The 18,741-nt window shown below is 44.5% G+C and overlaps 1 protein-coding gene across 2 annotated transcripts; it reads right to left on the reverse strand.

The window, feature by feature from the left end:
* Window positions 1-229: 229 nt before the first annotated feature.
* SLC2A3 (solute carrier family 2 member 3) lies at window positions 230-12,420 on the reverse strand. Of its 2 annotated transcripts, none has more exons than XM_026082450.1 (10): window positions 12,223-12,420; window positions 8,866-8,961; window positions 7,016-7,176; window positions 6,426-6,666; window positions 6,071-6,233; window positions 5,173-5,360; window positions 4,670-4,774; window positions 4,098-4,199; window positions 3,599-3,802; window positions 230-3,018 (listed from the first exon to the last, which is right to left on the reverse strand). In XM_026082450.1, the coding sequence occupies exons 1-10, from the start codon at window positions 12,235-12,237 to the stop codon at window positions 2,911-2,913; spliced, it is 1,383 nt and encodes a 460-aa protein (XP_025938235.1). In that variant the 5' UTR covers window positions 12,238-12,420; the 3' UTR covers window positions 230-2,910. The 2 variants fall into 2 exon arrangements, with proteins under 2 accessions (XP_025938235.1, XP_025938234.1); XM_026082449.1 differs by having other exon boundaries at window positions 230-3,094.
* Window positions 12,421-18,741: the final 6,321 nt, after the last annotated feature.

The raw sequence follows: 18,741 nt of genomic DNA on the forward strand, positions 1-18,741 counted from the left end.
GCACATCTTTCTAATAACTCCTATGGAAAGAAGTGAGAGAGAATTTGTAAAGGTGGTATGCATGATGGCTGTTACTACAGTAACATCACAAGCCCAGGACTGGACTAGCCTGGAGGATTGCAGGGCAGAAGTTGGAGGCACTTGGGAGAGTTGTGTGGTATATTCCAGGGCTGTGAAAACAGAGAAGGAAACAGAAGACTTACAGAGGAAAGAAATAAAACCCAAACCAGACATTTATATCTGTAGTTTTTATTTTAAAAACAGGAAACACAACCACATATTAATAATAAGCATATAAAACCCATCTGAAATATTCACAATGCCATTGCAGAAAATAAGAAGAGACACCATGTGAGACAGACCTATACATTTCAGTCCAAGCCAACACACAAATCCCTGATGCACAGTAGGGAATGCTCTTACACACAGCTGTGGGGGTGGGATTTCCAAACATACAGGTGCCCAGACAGAAATATTGCCTCTCCAGGTGCTGGAGGGTCAAAGGAAAGGCACAGAATTTGTATAATTGAGCCAAAATATGAAAGTAGGGAGAGGAAATAGTCATATATAATACCTCTGGGAATAAATATCTGGAGCAGAAGCCTGATGGAAAGCTAGGGAGAAATGGGCATAATAGGATCACATTGTGCAAAAAGGGATTATTTCAAATTAAGTCACAGGCAATATTTCCTGGCAACAAACTTTGCTCATCTTTGCAAATGTTTATCACTAGAGAAAGTAGAAATGTCATCACTGTAGTTACTGAAAATGCCAGAAGGACCCCCCTGACTATACATTGATGGGAAATTCTCCAACCTGCTCTGAAGCAATATGTTGTCAGGAAAGCTTGGGCAATCCATGCTACCACAATTCTGTTGGCATTCCTCCCTTTCTGAGTCATTTTTTCTTTTACACACTTTGAAACCTGAGGGCCTCCCTCTCTGTAGGGCCAGCCATGAATTCCGGCATGTGTTCGCAGGCAGACCTGAACCACTGTATTCAGATCCTGAGTTTGATTCAGTCTGAAAACACAGAAGAACTTTGAGCAGGAGTTTCAAAGTGGACCTTCCCCTGTGCCACCTTTACATAGCCTGTGCAGGCCTGGACAGACATGGCCACAGACTCTTTCTCAACAGAGCATTACAGTCAGTGAAGCAGAGCTCTCAACCCTTGATTGCAAAGATACTTTATGCACTAATTTTTGCCTTCCTAAACTGAACTGTGATAGCTTGGCAGCAAGGGCTAGGCATGTACATACTCTAAGTGGCCTAGCAACTAGGAGACAAGGCAGGAGAGACCATTTTCTATGGATGCACAATTACTATGTCTCCCATAGTCCATTCAACAGAGAGTGATATTACACAGCTGCACGCAAACCTACACAGTACACTGCACAATGGTGGACATTGCAACATCATGCAAATCTTCCAGAGTCGATAGACAAGACAAAAACATTTGGCCTACAGCCAACGGGCTGAGTACTGCGCATTTTTTGCACTGCTAATCTAGCAGGTTCCTTTAGCTCTGGTCTCTAGTCCTGCATCTCCACCTTTATAAACTTATACATACCATAACTGATTACTACTGTGTCCAGAAGGCTCATGTTACATGCCTCTGTCTAAAATTTATAAGAACAATTGCTAAGAAAATACAGCTTTGGAAAATAATTTTTTCCTTGCACATCTTAAGTAACAATCTGTATGTTTCAGACTTTATGGCCTACTATAAAATAGCAATAGAGAAGCCAAAAATCAAAAGAAGGCAGAAAAAGTCACCTTCTGGTCTGCAATTATCGCCCTCAATCATCCCACACAATGCTTAACTGTGACTGAAAATAATATAAAGTAACAACGTCCATTCACTGCAATACCACATTTTTCAAGTAAAACTTAGGAAAAATACTTAACATGGCCACCAATAAATCCCAGAGGACACAAGGATTTTGGTGGGCATGCAAACATATAGTTCTTCTCACTAGTATTCAATTCTTCATATTTGTTTCCAGAGGGCAGAAATAACTTTTAAAGGTGATGTGACTAATTGGCTCTGTTCTACATACCAGCCAGAATGCCTGATTTCCTGTTAGTACCATATTTCTCCTTTACAATTTTATTCCTTCTCAAGTCTACAGCATCTTTTGTTAGAATAGTTATTTCTCTTAAACATCTTCTATTTCATAATCTGTACATTTTTGTACACCATTAAAAAAATAAATATTTACAAAGTGACATACAAATAAATAAACTTAAACAAAAAATTATGTTTTCAGTCTGTCTATTAAAAAAAAAAAAAAGAACAGGAAAAAAATATGCATGTAACTTGGTCCCTTTTTCCTGAGGCTGAAAAAAGTGCACACTGTATAGGAAAAAGCAACAGGATGGCTTTTTGGTAGGTTTGTTAAATTCCAGCATAACACTGCGCATAAACATACACACATGGAGTAGACTTGTAAAGTGGGGTGCAGGGGACTTATTTAGTGACTTTAGTTCACTCTACAAAAATAGTAATTAGATTCAAATACCTAATGGTCACACATGTGTAAGTATGTTAATCCCAAGTAGCAAGGTGAGAAAAGCAAAAATATTGCCAGCTGTTCTCTGTTCTCCTGATGTCTGTGGCAGGGGAAGATGAGATTACCTTTGCTAGAGCACCAGGTGCCTTCCAGCGTTGAAAATGGGATCTCCCACATCAGATCTGCTTAACACTGGTGAGGCCTGGCAGAAAGGGGATATGTGGGTGGGAAGAAGAAAATAACAGCAATTGAGAAAAAATCATCCCAGTTTTCTCTCTCTCTTTTTTTTTTTTCTCTCTCTGCTCATTCCTTTAATGACTTCTCTGTGAGCACAGAAAAGAGTCAAGGAAGGGATGTGTCATGATCTTAGGCAGCTTCTTTATCAGGTTGTATGCTGTTCAGTTCCACCATAGGGTTCTTCTCCACTGGTGATGTGGGGCTGGTTTCTGCTCGTCCTTCAAAGCCCCTGGAGATATCTTCAAATGTCCTGCCCTTGGTCTCTGGCACTTTGAAGAATGTGAAGACAAAGAAGATGACCAGGAAAATGAGGAAAATGAGGAAGACATAGGAGCCACATAGTTTCTGCAGGGAGGATAAAAGTGGGAGGTTTTAATCTGGAAAGATCACAGACCTTTTGGTCATTTGATGTTGATAGGTCAGAATTCTAACACCTTTCTCCAGCAATGCCCTTAATGATTTGTTTTCAGCTCATCAGTTTTTAAAAGGAAACCAGGTTCCTTGTGGGCTTCTGAAAAGCTTCAACATTCCGGGGAGGGGGCAAAATTAAGGCTTTTAAGGGGAAAAACTTAATGTGCTAATTAAGATGGTCCTCCACCTGTTTGTAGGCTACAAGCAGTAAGAGAAAGTAGAACATAAGGTGAGCCACAACACTCTTAACATTCAGTAACAATCAGAACACAGGCTCAGGGACTGCTGGAGGTCTGCCTTCAATGGGAAATCAGGCTGCTAAGGGTCATACCCAGCCACGTTTTGTGAATCTGCAAGGATGGAGATTCCACAATCATTTTGGACACCTTTTCCAATACTGCAGCACTCCCACAAGTGCTTTGCACACAGGGTCCTTACCTCTGCATAGGGGAAAAGCATTCCCACCAAGAAATTAGATGTCCAGTTGGAACAACCAGCCACTGCCATGGCTGCAGGGCGTGGGCCCTGACTGAAGAGTTCAGCCACAATGAACCAGGGTATTGGGCCAGGACCAATCTCAAAGAGAGCCACAAAGCCAAAAGTGGCAACAATGCTGATATATCTGATCCATTCCACAATGTCCTGCAAGGAAATGAAACATGAGCAGCTGAAAGTTGAAAGGTAAATGTAGCACAGCACAATGCAATGTCCATTGTCACAACTTTCTTAGCAGCACCCTGAACACTGGCACAGTTCCTGCAGTTGGGAAGTTGCGCTCTCCACTGTACTCCACTAGGACATCTCCTTCCTTTACCTCTGTGCTCAGCTCTAACCCCAGCTGTATCTGTCTTGTCCTGCAATTCTACCCTCTACAGCTGTATAGTTTTATAGGTCCCCTGCTGGGGTGACAGTCTGGGCAAGAACACCAATTACTCACCTTCAGAGCTAAAGCGACAGTCATAAGGACAGCACACACAGCCATGCCACCCAAACCAATTAAATGGAGGGTCCTGCGCCCCGCACGCTCCACCAGGAACAGCTGAAAACATGGCAGAAGAGAAAAATCAATGACTTTAGCAGCAAGAGCAGAAAAGGCCCCCTGAGTCACAATGTGCACTGCACCTGTTTTTTTTACCTGCCTGTAACCCTCAGTGCCAGTGGTGAGCTCAGTTCAGGTCACCAGGTCCTGCTCTCTCCTTGACACGAATGGCTCTCCTCTCTCTGGCTCTTGCTACTGTCCTTCTCTCTCATCTCTCATCTTGTTTTCATTCTTTACTCCATTTCTTTCTTCTAAAATGATGACAATACCTCCTTCTCCTCTCCTTTCCTCGCTTCCCTTCCCACAATACTTTTGATGCATTCTTTTCTTTGCACTTACAGGCCACTGACTAGCCCAACACTCTGCCACAACCTGGCTGTTTGTCTTCAATCACATCTCCCGAAAGACCCCATGCAGACTAGTTCAGATGTGCTGTTACATCTCTTACCTCAAGCCCCTGCTCTACTTACCGATACAACAGTGAAGACAGTGTTTACCACGCCAGCTCCAATGGTGGCATACACAGGCTGTGTGATACCAGCTCTTTCGAAAATCCCCGTAGAATAATAGAACACCTAAAAAGAGAAGCAGAAGTTGGATGTGGTACAGTTCCACTATTTGAGAGCATGTCCCTCATGTTCCTTGCCTAATGCCACATAGGCCCAACAGGGAGCTTCCAAGAAACACTCAATAGTGTAAAACAGCATGCTTCCAATCAAGGTTCACTCACTTGATGCATGGGTGTAATGTCTTGCCAGGGAGTGGTGTGGGGAAAACAAAAGCCAATATAATCCCCATCTCCCATCTTAGGGATCTCTGTGTAGTATCACACAGTAGTGCCCTCCAGTCAAGGCACAAAACAGAGGTCTTTGGAAGCACAGTGCTCTCACCACTAGCGGTAAGCAACTATTTTGAAGTGCAAGTATAGCCAGAGATCACTGAGACTCATAGATGGATCAGGAAGATAACTCACAGCATTGATGCCTGAGAGCTGCTGGGAAAGCTGCAGCATGATGGCAATGATGATGGCTTGACGGTAGTTTGGAGAGCGGAAGAGCTCTGGCACAGTTGCTTTCTTTTCCTGGGACATTTTGGCACTCTCTTCTTTCATTTCCTGGATGTCTTGAGACACATCTTGCGTACCACGGAGCTTCTGGAGAACTGGAGGGAGGAATACAAAAATGCCAGGTATAATACACTCATGGACAGCAGGTTCCCCCAACCCCTGTCCTGCTGTCCTGTTTATTTGGGGGAGGGCACACAGGGAAGACAGGACTGCCTGCAAGTCAGTGTTTGGGCCTGCTGTGTGGGAAAGCCTGAGCTTCTACATGTAGCCTTGGGTCATCTTTTCCACCCAGAGAAACCAGGCCCAGGCTCTGCATATATGTTACTTGTGCTCCAAACTTTCACTTGATTCCTAATTCTGTTCACACACTCGCCTTGAGAGTCTCTAGAAGAAGAGCTGAATCCAGCAGTCTGCAGGGTTAATTCTCTATAGTAGCTGGAGGAAACCCTCCAAGCTCTTTGTTAAATCTCAGCCCATTTCCTGCCATTCAGAAGGAGCTGACAGAGGTGCAGCAGCTGATATTGCTACATGTCATTAGGCCAGGTGTGACTCCTAGTGTCTTAATCCCACCAGGAGTCTGCTGGAATGCCAGGTTTCTCAAACTTTTTGGCATTGGTGAAGTTAAAGGGAGGCAAGAGCAGGTCTAGTGCCCTCCAAGAATCACACCCTTAACCAGGCTCCAGAGTCAGTCCAGGTCTCCCACCTTACGCCAGGCTCTGAAGTTAGTCCTGGCCTACCACTCTCAAGTTCAGGGCAAGCTGGGAGCCACAGTACTGCACTGCCCCTTTTAGGGATAAGTTCTCACCTGCCTGTGCTTTCTCCTCCTCCATCTTGTTGATCAACAGGAAGCGGGGGCTCTCAGGGCAAAAAAGAAGAGCCACACACTGAAGGATTGCTGGGAGGATCGTGAACCCCAAAAGCAGTGGCCAAAGTTTTTCAGTCCCCATGATCCCCTCCAGGCCAAAGATCTATACCAAGAAATGGAGAGAAAGAAAATGACTGAATACTCTCTGATTCCTTACCCCCACGCCAGTGAGTGTGTCAGGATGACATACTGCAACTAATGGCAAGTGCAAGCCACTTAAAGGTCTCAAGTCCACAAAACCATCCCCCCCCTAATACTTCCCCATCAATACTGAATCCGGTTGTGACAGGCTTACCTGGGCCACCAGGATGCCAACAACAATGCCTAGCTGGTTGAGGGTTCCAAAGGCTCCACGGAGGCTGGTGGGTGAGATCTCACTGATGTACATGGGTACAAAGCCAGTGCAGAGGCCACAGAAGAGGCCAATGATGAAGCGGCCAATGATCAGCATCTCCACTGCTTTTGCCATCCTGGAGAAGGCCATGAGAGTGCCACCAGCAAAGGCCAAGATGTTCACCAGCAGCATGGAGTTCCTCCTGACAGGAGACAAATGTAAAGGCTGAGGTTAAACTGGCAACATGGTGGAAAAATCATGGAGAAGGGGTAAACCTACCCATGGTCCCCATCTTAGGGGTAGTAGGAGAGCAGGGGTAAACCTACCCATGATCCTCATCTTGAGGGTGGTAGGAGAGCAGAGCAACTCCCATTCAGCTCCTGCCTTGGCATTACTCTCCCCATTTCTTTCTCTTTTTGCAGCCCATGCATTCTTGCTTCCTTCCCAGCCTTGTCCTTCCCTCTTCCCCCTACTTCTGATCTCTTTCTCCTAACACTGCACTGTAGAAGGGTAAAATTCCCCAATGGCTTGGATCCCCTTTCCCAGCTTACCTGCCAAATCGATTGACGAAAAGGCTGACTGAGAAGGAGCCGATCATACCTCCTACCGAGAAGATGGCCACAGAAAGGGACCATAGTGAGGTTAGGAGCTCTGAGGAGATGGGCCCCCCACTCCGTTGTGACAAGGTTCTGTTGAAGAACCCCTGGATGATCTGCAAGAGAGAAACCACCCCAGAACAGAGAGAGGAGAGAGTTACAATCCAGTAGGAGGCATTTTGCATTGTGGAAGGGAATATTATTTCTGGGGTCAAGAGAGTTTTTTCATGGAGACAGCAAGCAAGAAGAGATGCTAAAAATTCAGTAGGGGAAGGTAAGTCAGAGGAGGGGAAGTGTAGAAAGAGGAACTAAAAATTCAGAAGAGTGAGAAGTTCAGAGATGACTACCAGAAAGATGAAGGAGGGATTGCTTCACTAAACATGAGGGGAGGTGGGCAAGTGATGATTAAGGAGGATGGGCTAATTTTTGGCATGTCTCTAGATGATGGTGGTGTTTTGGGGATGAGAGAGGAGGGAGTGAGAGGGGAGCAAGAGAAACATGACCAGAGGATAGAGGGTAACACTCCTGGCAATGCCAGAACTGTTTTCCCAAGAGACACAGAGAAAGTTTCACTGAATTAAGCCCTGAAAAACTGAGACATTATTCAAAACAATCCTTCTTTGTTCCTTGGAATAGGGTGAGAAGGGATGTGACAGGGCTTTTCATGTTGCTGATTTCTGAGGCATCCGCTTTGATAATGAGGGAAGTTCTGCACTGATTGAGGGGGACATGGTCTCAGAGTGTCTTCCCCCAGCAGATGGCAGCAGGATATTAGCTAGGGAGGACACTCCACCCCCACCTCCCATGTGTATGTGACATCTCTATTCCCAGCGACAGGGTGGATGTGGTATTGGTGACTCAGTTCCTGAGAGAGGGGAACCATCTTAGTTACAAGAAAACCACGTATCTCTTTTTCTTCTTCTTCCGTCCTTTTTTTTTTTTCCCCTTTTTTTCCTCATGGTGTAATCACAAGATGATTTGGTCAGAATACCCCAGTCACATCCCTTTTACAAGCACTGAATCTACACTTAACACGTGTAACAAACAAACGAATGAAAAAGAAGCCTTGAGAGATGACCCCTGAGAGAAAGTAGGGCAGCTGTAATCCCTACCAGCCCACTCTCAACTCTTTCCTGCACACTGCTCTCTACACTCCTTCTGCCCTGGCTGTTTTTTTCCTCTGACTCAGAACATCCCACCTCATCCCCTGACCAGTATGACAGGCCAGAAGACTGTTTTGTCATTTGAATGATGGCAGATTGGAGCAGGGTAGCATACCACTTAAAATAGAAGAGTGTAATCATTTTTTTCCTCCCCTAATGTCCCAAAGGAGAAGGGACAAGATTTCTAATCACCCAAAACAAGATGAACCCTGAAATGGTTCATATTTCCTCCACAAAACAAATAGAAAATTACCTTACTCTAGGGAAACAGCAGATGGACCTCTCCTGCCCTAGTCAACCCTCTGTACTCCAAATTAAAAGAACAGTCCTCTCAGCTCTCTCTCTCCTCCTCAAAACTCTCTCTTGTCCTTCCTGTCCATTGTTGTAGTAAAGAGAGGGGTTTTTGAACCTCTCATTCTTTGACAGCACAAATAATAACCATCAAACTATTAGCTGCCTGAGAGACAGCTCCTCTCTTTCTACACCTTCTTTTTCTCTCAGCTTTTTCTTGACCTCTACCCACAATGAAAAGGATGATTTTTCATCTCTCTCTCTCCTTCCTTCCCTGGACACGAGCCTCTGTCCAGTCCCTTGGGATCAGCCCCTCACCCATACCTCTCCCCAGCTTATTCTCCATCTCACCTTTTCAGGAGCATTGATGACACCCGTGTTGTACCCAAACTGGAGAGATCCGATGGCAGCAATAGAAACAGCCCAGATAAGAGATGCAGTGATTTTCTGATGGAAGAGAGAAAAAACATTTTTTTGGTTAATTTGGTTTTTCATGCTTTCTACACAACTTGACTTTCTCTTCAGCACAAACAGCAGCTGCAGCTCAGAGGTGCCCAGAAACCTTTTGCAGTGCCCTCAGGGCAGGGAATGTCTTTATGTACGCCAGTGCTTTAGAACTGCTTGGGCTTTTATCCAGTGATGGTGGCTACCAGTGAGACAGACCCTGGAGAAGGGGATACAACTGGACAGCAGGAAAACGTTCTGTGACCCAAAGTAGAAGGGTCTTCTCACCTGTCAGGAATTCCCTTTATATATCCTGACCTTCATCAACTATTCTCAGCTCGTTAGTAATGAATACACTGTCTGCATTACGGGCTGTTATTTGGGGTTCATCTGCTTTATAGAAAAGCTTTTGCTGATCTCTGGCATGTCATGAAACAATGGTCTACCTCTTCCCCATGCCAACTGACAAGGACTCATAAATAGATGGTTTCAGGTCTGCCCATGAGCCACACTGGTAGTCACTCCTAACAATTAAAACTTGCACTCTTCAGCAACTGATCTGCATTTTCCAAGGCTAGAACTTCCCAACCCTGCCCAGAGCACCTGGCACAGGAACCTGCCTCATAGAGAAGACTGTGCTGCCAACCTTCCCCATTTATTTTTCTTGCCACTGTGGCAATAGTTGATATTTTAAATAAAGTCCCAGCACCTGGAATTGAGTGTTTGTGAATCTTTGTGTTTATTACAACAAAAAAGAAACTGCCGAGCCCGCAGAGACATAGAGGAAGCTTGAAGGTCCAACCTGCACAAGTCCCACAGAATAAGAAATTTAAGTGTCAGTGGAAAGCATCTGACATTTTCTATATTTTTAAAGCCTGTGGAATTTAAGCCAACTCTGTGTTAGGAAGGCAGGGGGAGCAGGTGACTCAGGAGCTGGCACTTGGATGGCCAGTGCTTGGATTGACACTTTTTAGAAAGATCATGTTTCTGTCATAGGAGGGACTGGAAGCTTTTCCAAAACTTTAGAAGTCCCTTTTTCAAGGCTTTCCATTTACTCTCTTAATGCTGGCAGGGGAGAGAAAAGTACTCATTAGGCCTGCTGCTACAGCTCCTCTAGTCTCCTGCTTTCCTGCTTGTCTCCAGGAGCATAAGCTTCCAGGGCTGCCCAATGTTTGGTGCCTTTTTGCCAGTAACTCTCTGCCATCGTTCACACCACCTTTACTAATCTTTCAAGTATGGTGCATGGGCCCTTCTGACCTGCACAACCCTCACACATTTGGCAGTTAGGCCTCAGTAAGCAGAAACTGAAAGAATATCTCAGATGCAACTTTCCCCCACTACGTCACGTAGATGTGTCAAGCTGAGCTCTGTCTTCCTGCTAGGTTAGTGATGGAGGCAGAAGTGACAAGGTCCTAGATTCCTGCATGGGGCATATGATTTCCATAGTATGGTTAGCACCTGAATACATCCAAGGCAGTCTAGGCCTTCTTCTCTGCCACACTGTGAGAAGGGGAGTGACTGCTCCCCTTTTATTAGGCACAAGGAATTTTGGCACAGAAGCACAAGGACACAGCTCTTTCAAAGCACTTGGATGCCTACAAAAGGGCATTAAGATGTCTAGGTACTTTTAGAGCTCTAGGTCAGGTCACCCCTAGTCAGTCAGTGTAGCAAAGCAGAGGACAAAACCCTGCTCTCCACACTTCCAACACAGTGACTCAACACTAGAGCATCTTTCCCTTCAGGACTTTGCTTTGTCATGGCTTGCAGTGGTCACAGCTGGCCTCCTTTTCCTCTGGGTGTAGCATGGGACCACAAGGCACCTGCAAACTATAAGACACAAGCAAACTATACGGAAGCTAGTTCTTCTAATCTCTTTCATGCTCCCTTTTCCAGGCTGTTGCCTGTTATTTATCTGTATCACACACTCAGTCTCATATTGCCTAGACATCACATGACCTGTCCCATCGACTTCAGTGAGACAGGCCATGATCTAATGTATGGATCATTTGTTACTGTTGGCCATACCTCATTTCCAAAAAGGTGTCCAGGGAGCTCAGAAATAGTAAAGCAGCATCTACTCTACCCAAAAGTTCAAAGCTGAGGTCTATAGATTGGCAGGGAATTCAAAGCACCACCCCTCCCTCTGACCACAGGCATCCATCAGGTTCTGGCAGCTACATTTACTATCCAGGAGACACTTCAAACTAGCTCCCTTCTTTTTTACTGACTAGAATCTCAGAATAGTACAACTTGTTGAATTCAGCTACAGCAGCCTCTCTGCGCTCCTTTAAATGCCCTTAACCAGATGCTTTCTCACTTGCTCTCCCTCATCTTATCACCCTGTCCACATTTCCCATCAATATGGCTGTGAGGGTCCTGGGCTTCCCTGCTGCTGTTATTATTTCTGATGAAACAGTAATCCCCTGGCATTCAGCACTGGGTTCAGCCGGATATTTCCTGTCTCTCTCCCTCCTCCAGCCTGCCTGCTTTTCTGCCCTGATGCATTCAAACACAGGCAGTTCACTAGCTCCACTGAGTTCCACTCCGCTAGTGCACGTTTCACTCTGGGCTGCAGATGAACTATGATTCCACAAGGCTCTGTCCCATGTTCTCTCAAGGAGCAAGGGGGAAAGAATATGCTTTGCTTTTCTTCTTGAAATCAAAACATAGTTTTCCTATAAGCCACATGTAAAAAAAAAAAAAAAAATACTTCTAGAGAAATTGCGCTTTCAGCATCATGGATCCACTGTCTTTAATCCTGGCACAAACGAGTACCAGCCAGCCAGCCAAATATATCTCATGATCAATACAAAGAAAATATGGATAGCGTCATGTGGCTAATTAGGCCATACATATGAAAACAAATCAATCTCAAGGCTTGCAACAACCCTAACCAAACAGGCTCTCCATCTCTACTCCCCATTTCCCACAGACAACACTTTTTCTAAGTCATTCTTAAAAAGATAGCAGCTGAGGCCTGTCTGCATCATCAGAGCTTCCACCTTTACAAAGACAAACAGAAATCCAACAGTATCAGAGAACAAAATGATGCTGAATCGCAACCACACGGTTCATAGGGTGACCCCTGCTAAATGTAACTAGATTATTTCCACAAGCCAGGCAAATACACGTAAGTATCTGCAGGAGTGAATAGTGGCAAACAGATGCTGGACAAACAGACAGAACCTCACAGTGAATAACCAATGAAGCAACAAGACAGATAACTGCTCTAATGGCAAGGAGAAAGAGATCTGTAGTGATTACCTTTCTATTATCCATCGCCTGCGACAAACGCCTTAAAATGACTCTTGAAGCACACTGCCCCGCTCCCACCTCTTAACAGAGTCTGTGAACCTTCTGAGCTGCTGCGTCCTTGCCTCCCACAAAACAAAATAGCTGAGTCTTTCTCTGTAAAAAAGCACCTTCTTTCTGCTTAAGCTCATGTATTTATGGTTTCTGTTACGGGTGTGGGCCTGATAGGAGGGACTTGGAGGGAGGAGCTCCCTGCAACATCCTGTAATGAGAAAAAAAATAGTCCTTTAACCTCCTACGGTTTTCTGACTTAAAATTTACATCAGTGGCTACGGCAAGGTTTTTGCTGGTGTCAGTCTCCCAGCAGCATGTGTAAGTGTCTGGTTTCTTATGTTTCATGACTAGAAAACTAGAAAAAGTCACTGAGTAGGGAGCTAGCAGCTTTTGTTATTTAACTCAAGCATTTTGGAAAAAGTTACACGCATAGAGAGCAGTATTTGCCACACTGTTGATGCTATACAAATATTAACTAATGATAGAATACTAGTGATTTGCATGAAAAAAAAACTGGTTTGAATCCATAGCTAAAACAGTGAGGCAGACACTGACAGCCACACAAATAGCATGGTCAGAAGCAAAGAAATCACTGCCACACTTTATGGATGCTCTACCACCTCCCAAAGCTGTGGATGAGACATACATCTGGAGAGATGTCTTTTGAAACACTTTTCCTACAAAGCTAGAATTTGTGGCGGCAAAGCTTGAGATGTGACACTGCAGCTGCATTTAGTCCCAAACTTGAACCCTTTCAACGAAACTATGCTACTCTCCCTCATATTCCCTTGTAGCTCGTCCCTTAAGTCAAAGAATTGCCAGACTCTCCTAAGAGAGTAATGGAGACCTATGCTTTCAATTCCAGACAAAAACATGGTCAAAAAATAAAAGATGTTACTGAATTCAGAACCTTCCAAATATTTTCATTTCACAAAATGGTAGTAGGTCAGAGCTGGGGGAGGGGGGGAAGAGTGGGGAGAAAGGGAAGCAGGAGAGAAAGCTAGCTCATACGCCATTTTCTCATTGCTAGAAAAATTATTTTGGGACTTTCCATCACTTTTCCTCATCAAATTCTGAGGAATTGGAATGATCCCATTTTAATTCCATTTCTGTTACTTCTTTGGCATGGTCACCAGATCACAGACCAGATACATAACAGGAAATTTACACTTCAAATGGAGCGAGGTTTTCCTCACGCTCTTCATGTGTCTTTTATGTGTTGTAGTTAAAACATGCTATTCCAAACAGAAAGCCAGCTCATTAAAAGGAAAGAAAGTCTGCATATTCTTCTTCACTTGATTGATTTTTCACATTTATTTTTTATTTTCCTAGCTTTCTTTCCACTTACATGCAAGCATAGCAAACTTTCATCTTGAATCTGGGCAGCCATCTCCGACCCTGGCATTAGCTCTGGATATATTCAATTACTGGTTAAAGTAAAAAACTTCCATATTTGGTGAATTTCTAAGCATCTCCAAATCTCAGAAGCAACCTCTGGACTGCAAAAAGCATCCCTCTGAGATCTCCTCATTCCTAGTTTTTTCTTGACCCATATGACTCAGTGCATCACTAGAAACCAAATCTCCCTAAGAAATGTGGGAAAAGCATCTCCCACACACACCATTTTCATTAGTTGTGCCCCACTCTGAATTCCCCTGCTGGTGCTCAAGTATTTATGTTTGAAGTTTGCATTAGAGCCTGTTCCTCTTCAATATCAGTTTCGATTTAGTCCTGGAACACACACCTACCTCCTACATCACAGATAAGTCTTCTGAAGATCAGCTGTTGGGTAGCTATGGGGGAAGTGCCTTAATCCCACCTAACCAGAGCTATCTGATACTGCACCAGCTGAAACTATTCACTTATTCTTATTGTGAATATAATACCCATCTGTATTATGCAACATGCATTAACTGCACCAGGATGGAGGCCCACTGCAGGTGACCCAATGGCCAGTCAGCCACAAGATTTATAAGGGAAGGACCATGTAGAACAGGAACTTGATGCTGTCTGTTCCCACATTAAACACCAGTATCCTAACCACTGAACTATAGGGATAGGGAAAGGTTCATTTTGTGTTTGACAAGCAGTTTCATCTTAGCTCTGAGAACTCTTGCATGTTCAAAGTAGCGCATGCTGACTAATGTTTAATTTCCAGGAAATCTAAGTTTTCCAGGGAAAACTGTATTTATCAGGAAATGTCCATTTAGCCCCAACAACAGGTAAGCTTGTTTTAATCATCTTAATTTATCCTAGAGGTTGAAGCTGGCAAGTGACTCCACAGAAACACTCCTTGCTGTGTCTACTTGAGAAGAACATCACTAGAGCTCCAACTGGTACAGCTATATCTGGCAAACACATTTCATATAAACAAGGCCTTGGCTCAAGGGACAAATGGGGAGAAGACACAGAAATGGTATGCTAAAAAATCATTTTTGATCCTGCCCATGCCTACATAGCTTAGTAGGAACAGGGACAGATCTATTATCAGCCACAGTGTCATCATGCTGCTGTCCAAGCTCCTTGCAAGCTATATTCCACCACACAACTGCTTTGTCAGGTCTTCCCAAATTTCAGTTCAGTGGTGTTGCCTTGTAGAATCTCTTTCCCCTCCAAGTTATGCACCACATCTCTTCCTTCTGCATACTAATTCCCACAAAAATTAGCGACTCCTCTCTCATGTTTCTTTTTATTTTGCCTGAAGCACAAATTCTTCAGAGATAAGAGGAGCATGGACAAGGAGGATTATTTCGCAATGTTTGCATTTAGAGATGATTTTGTGCTTTTGTGTTGTTGTTTACAACAAAAGAGTATTCAGAACAAAAGAGAGAGATTGAGAGCCAGCATGGGCCAGACGCTTCCCCCACAAGCCATGAGTAACTTTCATTGTTGAGAGGTGCTGAGAAAGAGTGGGAAAGAAAAGGAAAGATAAAAGAGAGAAACAAGAGAGTAGGTGGGGAGAGGCTGGCCCTTAGACAAAAGGAGGCTAAAAAAGTGAGAAGAGAAACAAGGAGAGACAGAAGGCAGAAGACAAAAAGGAAGGAAAGGTATAACGAGGGGAAGAAAGAAAGAACTAAAACAGAGAAGGACAAGGAATAAAAGAAAAAAAGAAGGAAAAAAAACAGCAGCAAACCAGGAGAGAAAAAGGGATAACAGATGAATAGATAGAAAAGATGAACAGAAACAGAGAGTGGTACCAGACGAAACTGCAGAATTGCCTAACTAGGAGAGCACAATGACAGCACTGGACAGGTCATGTCATTAGACTTAAGTCTTTTTTACCTCTGCTCTTTACCATGGGGAAATGAAAGCTGGTGATAATGTCTCTGAAAACTTTCCTAATTAACCTAGTCAATTAGCCAGATCACTACAGTCAAAAGCATTTTAATGCTTTAAGGCTGATATTGCACTGTCTTGCAAATGGGAAGTAACTCTTTGGTTGAAAAAAAAAAAAAGTTCTGCAGAAACCAATGTGCTGGGGTGTAAACCACGAAAAATAATATCATATTGAGAAGGCTGTTTCCTGAACCCAGCTCTGTGCTACGAGAGAGACGTGACAACCCCCCGAAAGTCTCTAAGGTTTCCTAGTCCAACTTCCTATAACACTTCAGGCCTTGTCCTCTTCTGTTGCTCTAAATGGAAGAGGACTTCTGCCCAGCATCTAGGCCACAAGCCTACTTTTTTCTGACTGATGTTTCCAGGGCAACCAGGCTTTCTAGCAAAGAGAGAAATTATATATTTGTGCATTTGTCTTTTTCCTTTGCTGTCTATTTATCATTTCTTATTCTGAGATTGGTTCACATCTAAGAACAGACAAACTGAAGTATGTGTTCATGACTCATGGAGAGTGCTGTAAATGTATTGTTTTCATAAGCAATCATTGCCTCTTACAATCTCTCTCAGTCTCTGCCTCCTTTTCTCTGAAATGTACAGAAAACTATGTCTGAAACTGCTCCAAAGCCCAGTGCTCAGGACTGGGACATTACAGGGACTGTGGAGGTGGGAGGCACTGGCAGAGCTGTGTCAGAAGCTCAGGCCTGAGCTAGCAAGAAGTTGCAGGTTAGGACTGAGAGGCTTTTGGCCAAAATGTCCTGTGGCATTTTTCTATATATCAGCCACTGCTTCTTTCTATGGTTTTCTCCAGCCTGAGCAAAAAACTGAAACTGAAGGGCAAAGGAAGAAAACAGCCTAACTAATAAATTTCAAATTGAAATTCAGCTTGACAATGTTCTCTGGCTGCTTAACCAGCTGCAACACTGCACTGGTACAGATACTGACCAGAAAGCATACGCTGGATTACAGAATTTTATGCTTAGCCCAGTCAACCCAGCGCCAGTGCGATAGGTAGCAGGGGCATGCTGTCTGTTGGCACATGGATCCAGACTGTGTTGGGAGTGTTCTACGCCCCATGGGATGGGGTGGAGGCATTTCAGGAAAGTGAGGTGTCTTATCTCATGTCCCCTTTTAGGCATACTTCTCACACCCCAGTATTAATAACAGAAGGCTACACATGCTGGCAGTATATACACACACACTGTGCACACCCACTGCACATACACACTCCCCAACAAATATACATATTAGACATTGACAAAGTAGCTGAGACACACAACTGGGCACAAGCAGAGCTGCAGACTTACAAATACCATTTCTGCAGCTATTGCTCACCTAGCCATGTTCTGCTCTGCTCCCAGGTACCTAGCCTGAATAATCACATTACTTTTTTCAGCAATTGCCTGAAGGGTTACAGGTTAGGGGGGAGAGAGCAGAGACTGTGTAAAATGTCTCAGTAAGATCACATGTGATTATAGCAGCGAGAGTCACAGGAAAAACAAGACTCTGGCCAACCCACCTCTCCTCCCCAGCCCCGTTCTCCTCACTGCTATAGTCTAAAATTAGCTGCTGTTGAGCTGGCAGTATTCAGAGATGGCAGGATTGGAGCATCCCCTCCCCCTTTAGTTGGCTTGTCTCACTCTGTAGACTAATAACGGCTAAGCCAGTCTAGCACACAGGGGTTTATCATTCCTCTCCCAGCAGGAGATGCTCTGACTTATCCCGTGGCAGTGCTTTCCCTCTCCCCTCCCACATACACCTCTCCCATCTCACCCTTGCTGCTCAGCAGCAAAGAGCTCAGGGAGCAGCCCATGTATTGTTACAGGCGGGATGAGAAAGGAGGTGATTTGAAGGGTGCTCCAAAATACAGCACACTGCTCCTGGACTGCAGTGTCACTGCTGAGAATTCCCCAGGCACAGAGACAAGGTTAAAACCATGCCTGGGAAGAGCTACCTTAAACAGTCATTCTGGCTCTGCAGGGCCAGCTCTTGTCAGTCCATAGGAAATGGGACAGAAAGGAGCTTGACAGACAGCCTTGTCCTCCTATCCTGGCAATTCTGTTGTTCCTCAGAAATGAGACATGAGCAAGCTTGGGTGGTCATTTCCCCTTAGCTAACTCCTCAGATCACAGTAGGCTTCCTCCCACTTGCAAAATTCAGGCCATCTATGCTGCTGCTGGCTTCACCCCAGCTCTGCTCTTTCAAAGGAAAAGCCTCTATCCGGCCATAACAACAACTCTCAGGCCTATGTCATCAGTTCTGGAAAATATTGCCTGCCCCCTCAGGGGCGGGCATGCTGTAGCATTGCTGGGACTGCAGATGGCTGCACAGCCTAATCCCCATGAAGGCTGCGCCATGCCTGAGCCCACAACCCATGTATCATGCATTGCTCAAGTCTGGTTCAGGCGGGCTCTAGAAACAGAGTTGTGTGTCACTGTGAGTGCACAGGCGGCCGGAAAGGATGCCTACATGCAGGATGCATGGCCTCCGCAGGGCACACAGGGGCTCATCCACCCCCTCCTCCTCAGACACTTAGATCTGCAGTTACCCTTGGCTTAAATGCACACTTTTCTGGGGGGAGACCATGCATTTCTGGCTTCATGCTATGTCTCCCCCTGCCTCCTTCTTCACCCCCCCCAATCACACTGCCCTTTGTCTTGCTGCACTCATGCAAGCACCTCTTGCTCATGCACAGCTCACTCTGGGTGTTCCTCACACCCTTTATCCGCCCCCCCCCCCAGTATCCTTCTTAGCACCCTTTCATGGCTTGCTTACGCTCCTACACATACATGTATATGCTTGCCTACAGCCATCCTCATCTTTTCAAAAACTAGAGTGCTTGCATTTAAGCTAGAGTAACTGTGCAGGGTATTGTGCCTATGATTGGTTACATTACTTATAGGGGCATGTGAAGGAATCTCTGGGGCCTATATTATACTTAAATTTCCACATAAAATGTTATTACCAGTGTAAAACTTTATGTTCTGATTCATTAACAGATATGCTATGTGTGCTAGTACATGCTTTTACAAATAGTAGCATGTCTGAGTTTACCAGTGTGTGAATTCATAATATCCAAATGTGTACATGTGTATCTCTTTATTTATGTCCATATATATACACAGGCTTTTATTTCTGAGTATA

The sequence above is a fragment of the Apteryx rowi genome, unplaced genomic scaffold, assembly GCF_003343035.1.
Source record: "Apteryx rowi isolate R43461 unplaced genomic scaffold, aptRow1 scaffold_578, whole genome shotgun sequence".
NCBI classification, from domain to species: domain Eukaryota; kingdom Metazoa; phylum Chordata; class Aves; order Apterygiformes; family Apterygidae; genus Apteryx; species Apteryx rowi.

Bases quoted from the DNA above. Each gene is read 5' to 3' on its own strand.
- SLC2A3 (XM_026082449.1), bottom strand. The intron at 7,177-8,865 runs GTGAGATGGAGA...TCTCTCTTGCAG, and splicing joins TCATCAATGCTCCTGAAAAG to ATCATCCAGGGGTTCTTCAA. The intron at 5,361-6,070 runs GTGAGAACTTAT...TCCTCCCTCCAG, and splicing joins GGAGGAGAAAGCACAGGCAG to TTCTCCAGAAGCTCCGTGGT.